This window comes from Triticum urartu, chromosome 7 (assembly GCF_003073215.2).
Source record: "Triticum urartu cultivar G1812 chromosome 7, Tu2.1, whole genome shotgun sequence".
Classification (NCBI taxonomy): Eukaryota; Viridiplantae; Streptophyta; class Magnoliopsida; order Poales; family Poaceae; genus Triticum; species Triticum urartu.
This window is the reverse complement of record NC_053028.1, coordinates 549,639,029-549,646,643: the sequence shown is the minus strand read 5'-3', so window position 1 is coordinate 549,646,643 and position 7,615 is coordinate 549,639,029. Positions and strand designations below refer to the sequence as shown.

Below are 7,615 nucleotides of genomic sequence, written 5' to 3'. Positions count from 1 at the left end.
ACACTCAATTTGATTTTGGGGGAGGGGGCAGGGGAATAGCCCACTGTCAGACTCATATATGTGTCATATTAATTTTATTTAGTTGATATGTAGCAACGTGAACTGTTAATTAGAGCAGTGGCAATAGAGAACACATTAGAGTAGCTTATTTGTTAATATGCAGTGTTAATTAGAGTACATTAGAGTAGGAAAACAACCACCTAATTCACAACAAACAGGACATCATGATGTTAATTAGCAACCCTGCCGTGTATGTATGTGTGGTTATTTTGATTTGCAGTGTTAAACCTAGCTTGGGTACTGAAACACTCAATTTGATTTTGGGGGAGGGGGCAGGGGAATAGCCCACTGTCAGACTCATATATGTGTCATATTAATTTTATTTAGTTGATATGTAGCAACGTGAACTGTTAATTAGAGCAGTGGCAATACATAACACATTAGAGTAGCTTATTTGTTAATATGCAGTGTTAATTAGAGTACATTAGAGTATGTACATATTTAGTTATGCATTGTTAATTAGAGCAGTGCCAATAAAGGGCAAATTAGAGTACCTCATTTTGTAGTTATGCATTGTTAATTAGAGCAGTGCGAATAAAGGGCAAATTAGAGTAGCTTCATTTGTAGTTATGCATTGTTAATTAGAACAGTGCCAATAAGAGCAAAGTAAAGTATTTTTTGTTAATATGCAGTGTTAATTTTAGCATATTACTGTGAACTTTTTTATAGTAATTATGCAATGTTAATTAGAATTGTTGTTTTATCTTGTTGTCTAGTTTGGACGATGCTATTTGGGAAGTTAGAATGCACTTCCATGAAAGAGACAACTTGGAGAGATCCCTCTGCATTTCAGACATCACATATCACAATTTGGTAGCATTAATAGAGACAGAGGGATATGGGCTGAATGACTACATTTACTTTGTGAGGGAGCCTGGTGTGGGTATTGAAGGATTGGTAGAAATTTCTGATGATGACAAGGTGGATGAAATGCTTGACCATATTGCTAATAAGGATCAGACTGTAGTGAATTTGACAGTGATTAGGGCCACTGATCCAAGACCTGCAGATTTGAATGCAGGCTATTTGTATGAGGAGCAGGTTCCTTTGAGTCAATTAGGAGAAAAACCTGTCTATGAAGTCAATCCTTCTGGAGTTCTATTCAGATCACCTGAGAAATCAAATAAATAGAGGCAGTCAGAGCCACTCCAGTTCTTTTCCACACAGCAGAGCACAAACATAGATATTGCTATGGAGCAAGATGAGCAGGAGACACTAATGGAGCTAAAGAGGAGAACCAAGATTGAGAACTTTAGGAAACATAAGGAGGCATCTGAGCATGTTCAAATGGTTAAGCAAAAACTACCAGTTCTTCTAACTGAAGATGACTCTGATCTGGATGCAGATGAGGACTTTGTTAACAGGCTTAATGATTGGAGGAGGCAGAGAGAGGACCCACTCCTTCATTTTGAAGGAGACACTGATGTGGATGAAGTGTATGGGGAAGATGAGGAAGAGGAGCAAGTGGAGCAGATGGAGCATGAGGAGGAGGAGCAGGTAGAGCAAGTGGAGGAGGATGAGCAGATGGAGCAACAACAGGAGCCAGCAAAGAAGAAGGAAAAAAAGAAAGGGGCCAACCAAGAGGTCACATTCAAGCTTGGAGCAAAGATTTGAGGATGTGTGGGTACCATCATCAGATGAGGAGTATGTAGGTGATTTGAAGCAGGAATATGATGATGGAGCTGAGAATGCACCTTTTATTCTGCCCAATGGAAGGAAGAGCAGAGCATATAAAGCAAAACCAAGAAAGTGGTATAGTGAAGAAAGAGAGAACCCAGAGGAGCAGTTCTGTAGAAATCTTTGTTTCCTTAATGTGTATCAATTTAGGAGAGCACTTCAGACATTTCACATAAGTCAGAATAGGAACTATGACTTCCACAAAAACTGCAATGACAGCATCATAGTTGTGTGCACTAATGTGAAATGTCCTTTCTACATTGCACCTTCTGTTGTTGCAAATGAAACTACTTTTTGCATCAGAAAGGCTAATCTTCTGCACACATGCCCAGCAGTAGCAGAGAATACAAAGGTCACAGGAAAATGGGTGGCACACCAGTGTGAGGATATGCTGAGAATTGATATTGCCACACCAATCACCACAATAATGCAGAATTTGAAGAAGAAATATGGAGTAGAGATCTCAACCCATATGGCCTATAGGGCTAGGAAACAAGCATTGAAGGTTGTCCAAGGAGACCAGAGAGGTCAATACACTAGGATTAGAGATTATTTGCAGGCTATTTTAGACACAAACCCAGGAAGTAGATGTGTTGTGACCACTAAGCATTTGCCACAACACCCAAGCAAGAACCCAAGGTTCCATGGCCTGTTCTACTGTCTTAATGCTTGCAAAGAAGGGTTTTTAAATGGATGTAGGCCATTCATAGATACATTGTGTTGTAACTTGTGTAGTGTTTTTGTTATTTGGCCACATTAAATACACTTTATTCTCACATTTGTCATTTTGCAGGGGTAGATGGTTGTTTTATCAAGCTGTCAACAGGTCAGCAGATCCTTGCTACAACAGGAAGGGATGGAAGCAACAACATATACCCTATAGCATTTGGAGTTGTTGACAAAGAGGACACAAACAGCTGGACCTGGTTCTTAACACAACTGAAAGATGCACTTGGTGGAGAAAGTGGAAAGTTTGGGTATTATACTATCATTTCTGATAGGCAGAAGGTAAACTTCTCTTCTCATATTTCTATTTACTATTAATTTTTCATATGCACATTGCTTTGTGAGCAATTCAAATGGACCAATATTTAGCTCTAGTTCATATTGTGTCAACAGGGCCTTTTAAATGCAGTAAACCATGTTTTCCCCAATTGTCCACAAAGATTCTGCCTTAGACACATTTATCAGAATTTCCAAACTGCTGGTTTTAGAGGTGATGAATTAAAGAAACACATGGATGCAGCTAGTTACTCTTATACTAAGAATGAACACCTAGCTGCAATGAATGATTTGAAAAGAGAGTGTAAGGCAACTTGGGCATGGCTTAATAAAGTACCAGTTCATACATGAGCTAGACATGCAATGGATTTTACCTGCAAGACTGACCTAGTTGTGAACAACATCAGTGAGGTGTTTAACAAAATGATCCTAGATGTTAGAGGGAAGCCAATAAAGACCATGCTGGAAGGAATTAGGACTAAATTGATGGTTAAATTTAACACCAATAGAACTAAGACAGAGACAACAAATTGGAGATTTGCCCAACATATGCAGAGATGTTAGAGGAGGCAAAGTACAACTCAAGATGGTGCCAATCTTTGATGGCTGGTCCTAACATTTACCAAGTTAGTAGTGGAGATAACACCTACTCAGTGAACTTGCTGCACAGAACATGTGGATGTAGGAAGTGGGATATGACTGCTATGCCTTGCAACCATGCAGTCTCTGCAATTGTGAAAGCTAAATTGCAACCTGAAGACTTTGTTGATGATTTATTCAAGAAGGAAACGTACCAAAAAGCATATGGCCATATCATATTTCCTGTCCCTGGTCCAAATCTGTGGCCAAGGACAAGAACTCAGGACATAGAGCCTCCAGTTTTCAGAGACAAAGTTGGGAAGCAACAAACAAAGAGGAGGAAAAACCAATTTGAGAAGCCAGCACCAAGAGATACATCTAGGATGGCATCCATTACTTGTAGCAACTGCAAACTTGTAGGGCACAAATACACTGTGTGCTCCAAGCCCTTGAAACCAGCTCTTGCTATGAGACAAAACCATCATCAGGTTAGCTAAGCATATTTGTTTCTGTTTTTGTAGTTATGTCTCAATTGTAATTCATAGTTCATGATTGTTTCTGTTTTTTAAATGCAGCCAAACAGGTCACATGCTTCTGCTTCATCTACAGCTGCTGCACCAACAAGGAAGAGGCCATCTCCATGTACAGCAGATGTTGGGACTGCTCCTCCCAGGAAGAAAGTTGCACCTGCTGCAACTACACCTAGTGCTCCTCCCAGGAAGAAAGCTGCACCTGTTGCTAGTGCACCTACTGCTCCTCCCAGGAGGTCTCCCAGGAAGAATGCTACCCCAGCACCTACTGATCCTCCAAGGAGGTCTCCCAGGAAGAAAACTACCCCAGCTGGTGCATCTTCTACATCTGCTATAGGCCATAGGGGAACATTTCATGCTCCAAGACAGACTGGAAGGAAGAGGACAGTTTCCTACAAGATGAAAGAGTACCTTTATGCTTCTGGTAACTAGATGTTGCCTTTGTTGGCTGCTTGAATTTGATGCCCATGTTGGTTGCTGAATTTGATGCCTTTGTTGGCTGTTAAACTAGATGCCTTTGTTGGCTATTCAAGTAGATGCCTTTGTTGGCTGTTGAACTAGATGCCTTTGTTGGCAGGTTTGAACCAGATGTTGAACTAGATGCCTTTGTTGGCTGCTTTGAACCATATGTTGAACTTGTTGCCTTTTGATGGTTGTTGAACTTCATGCTGGATGTTGATGGTAGTTGCACCTAAATGAGTAATAGTTGATGCCTTTTGATGGTTGTTGAACTTGAATGCATGATGTTGATGCTTGTTGAACTTGATGGTTGATGGTTGTTGAAATTGATGCATAAATGAGTCTAGGATGCCTCGACGTCGAAAAAACCACCTAAATGATTCTAGGGTGCCTCGATGTCAAAAGAACCACCAAAATGATTCTAGGGTGCCTCGACGTCGAAAAAACCACCTAAATGAGTCTAGGGTGCCACGACGTTGAAAAAACCACCTAAATGATTCTAGGGTGCCTCGACGTCGAAAAACCACCTAAATGAGTCTAGGGTGCCTCGACGTCGAAAAACCACCTAAATGAGTCTAGGGTGCGTCGACGTCGAAAAAACCACCTAAACGATTCTAGGGTGCCTCGACGTCGAAAAAACCACCTAAATGAGTCTAGGGTGCCACGACGTCGAAAAAACCACCTAAATGATTCTAGGGTGCCTCGACGTCGAAAACCCCAACCTAAATGAGTCTGGGGTGCCTCGACGTCGAAAAACCACCTAAATGAGTCTAGGGTGCCTCGACGTCGAAAAAACCACCTAAATGATTCTAGGGTGCCTCGACGTCGAAAAAACCACCTAAATGAGTCTAGGGTGCCTCGACGTTGAAAAAACCACCTAAATGATTCTAGGGTGCCTCAATGTCGAAAAAACCACCTAAATGAGTCTAGGGTGCCTCGACGTCAAAAAACCCACCTAAATGATTGTAGGGTGCTTCGACGTCGAAAAAACCACCTAAATGATTCTAGGGTGCCTCGACGTCGAAAAACCACCTAAATGAGTCTAGGGTGCCACGACGTCAACAAAACCACCTAAGTGAGTATAGGGCTATTTCAGATATACAAATCAACATCAAAATTCATCACATTCAGCATATTGGGAGATCCATACATAAGCAATACAGAACTAATTAGTATCATAATTGGGGGATCCATACATGACCATTACATAACTAATATGTAGCATAACTGGGAGATCCATACATGAACATTACATAACTAATAGGTAGCGTAATTTGGAGATCCATACATGACTAATAAGTAGCATAATTGGGAGATCCATACAGGACCATTACATAACTAATAAGGATATCCATACATGACCATAAACCCCATGACCATTACTGCCCAATGTGGCTCATTCATCTAAGATTGCCTTGATCCCATTCAGCTTGTCCTTGGTCTGCTCCATAACCTTCTCAATCTCATCAATATGGGCCTGCAACTTAGTCTTCTCTTCAACAAGCTTCAACTTCATGTTCCTAATGACACTGGCTTGAGATACTGTCAGGTTCTTAACCATGTCATACTTCTCCTGGAGCTTGCTCTCATCAGGCTTCCTTTCCATCTGGGCCCTCCTCTCATTCTCATCCAAAATGGCTTGAACATCTCCAACCAACTTGTCATAACTGGCCTGCAGCTTGATCTTCTCTTGTGTCAGATTGTGAACAGCAAATGAGTTCATCAGGTTGTCCTCAGTCCTGTTTCTCTTGGACTCTTCATACATATCCCACAATTTGGACAGTGCATTCTCCATTGTAGCTGGCCAAGATGGATCAACCCATTCAACTAGTCCACAGTTTTTACCATCCTGTTAAATTACAGTGTTAAACAACAAGATATGAGCTACATGCCAAGATGAGTTATTTACTAATAACAAGTAGGCACTCCAACTAGTACCAACAATTAGGCAATCTAAATAATGCGTGCTTACTAACTAAAAGCAACTAGGGCAGCAGTACTTAATAACAATTTTTAATAACTGCTTCCAACCCCATGCACATGCTTGACATATAAACAAACCTCACTTGTTCACACTGTCACATGCTGACATATTAACAAATGACCTCACTTATCAACACTGTCACATGCTGACATATTAATAAATGACCTCACTTATCCACACTGTCATATGCTCACATATAAACAAATGAACATGCCACAACACTCTGCACAGATGCTCACATAAATACAATGACTTCACTAAGCCAATAAGCATTGGGCACATATTTAAATAGCCTAACTAACAAGCCAGATCTGCTAAATACCAAAATAGGTACTCCCTCCGTTTTATTTAGTCTGCACATTAGGTTTGACCGAAGTCAAACTTTGCAAAGTTTCACTAAGTTTATAGAAAAATATATAAACATTTACCATAACAAATCTATATGATGTGAAAGTACATTCAATAATGAATCTAGTGGTATTGATTTTTTATTATATATGTTAATATTTTTGTTTATAAACTTAGTCAAAGTTTACAAAGCTTGACTTTGATCAAAGCTAATATGCAGACTAAATAAAAACGGAGGGAGTACTAAACAATGACGAAATGATTAGACCACAACAACTAATTAGCAGAAATTTGACACATACCTTCACAGCACAGGCAAGGAACCTCCTGCCAGTATGGATGCCCTCGAAAGCAACAAGTCTTTCTGCTCGCTTCCGGTGTTCATGGCACAAAACATAATCTTTGCCCTCGAATTCGGAGTCATCCATGGTAGCAGGGATCTGCACGTGCAAAGGAAAGCAAGAGATTTGGGAAGAAAACTTCAGATCTAGCCCAAGAGGAAAATCCCCAAATCCAAACCCTAACCCTATTTCTACCAACTCACCTGCACGATGTCGTCGTCTGAACCTGAGGTGGCGTACTAGTAATACCTGCCATGTGAACCTTCACTGCTGCCAGAGTCCTCACTCCAGGAAACCATGGCGACGCGGTGGCGGCGGCGGCGGTCGGAGATGTGGACGTGTCGACGGCGGCGAACGAGTGGGAGCAGAGAGCGCGAGCGAATGAGGGTTGTGGTGGGTGGGCCTGTAACGACTCGAGGGGAGGGACCGGTCAAAAGGGTTCCAGCTCAAGCCGTCCCGCGCATGGCATCTCACGGCGTCTAACGAGTCAAACGGATGAACAGTTATGCCACGTCGACAAGTGCGGGTCCCACCTGTCATAATCCCACTTAAAACGAGCGATCCAAGCGACTTGTGGTTTTTGCAAAAAATTAGCCCCGGAATTAGTGTTTTTGGGCACAAAACCAGAGACTTGT

At 41.4% G+C, this 7,615-nt stretch overlaps 2 protein-coding genes across 2 annotated transcripts; one reads left to right on the top strand and one right to left on the bottom strand.

The window, feature by feature from the left end:
- The first annotated feature begins 3,276 nt into the window (after nt 1-3,276).
- LOC125519049 (proteoglycan 4-like) lies at nt 3,277-4,280 on the top strand. Its single transcript, XM_048683938.1, has 2 exons — nt 3,277-3,806; nt 3,894-4,280. The coding sequence occupies exons 1-2, from the start codon at nt 3,297-3,299 to the stop codon at nt 4,278-4,280; spliced, it is 897 nt and encodes a 298-aa protein (XP_048539895.1). The 5' UTR covers nt 3,277-3,296.
- Nucleotides 4,281-5,703: 1,423 nt separating this feature from the next.
- LOC125519048 lies at nt 5,704-7,067 on the bottom strand. Its single transcript, XM_048683937.1, has 2 exons — nt 6,942-7,067; nt 5,704-6,156 (listed from the first exon to the last, which is right to left on the bottom strand). The coding sequence occupies exons 1-2, from the start codon at nt 7,065-7,067 to the stop codon at nt 5,704-5,706; spliced, it is 579 nt and encodes a 192-aa protein (XP_048539894.1).
- Nucleotides 7,068-7,615: the final 548 nt, after the last annotated feature.

Bases quoted from the DNA above. Each gene is read 5' to 3' on its own strand.
- LOC125519048 (XM_048683937.1), bottom strand. From the start codon at position 7,067: ATGGATGACTCCGAATTCGAGGGCAAAGATTATGTTTTGTGCCATGAA. The intron at 6,157-6,941 runs GTATGTGTCAAA...GTAATTTAACAG, and splicing joins TCCTTGCCTGTGCTGTGAAG to GATGGTAAAAACTGTGGACT.
- LOC125519049 (XM_048683938.1), top strand. From the start codon at position 3,297: ATGTTAGAGGAGGCAAAGTACAACTCAAGATGGTGCCAATCTTTGATG. The intron at 3,807-3,893 runs GTTAGCTAAGCA...TTTTAAATGCAG, and splicing joins TGAGACAAAACCATCATCAG to CCAAACAGGTCACATGCTTC.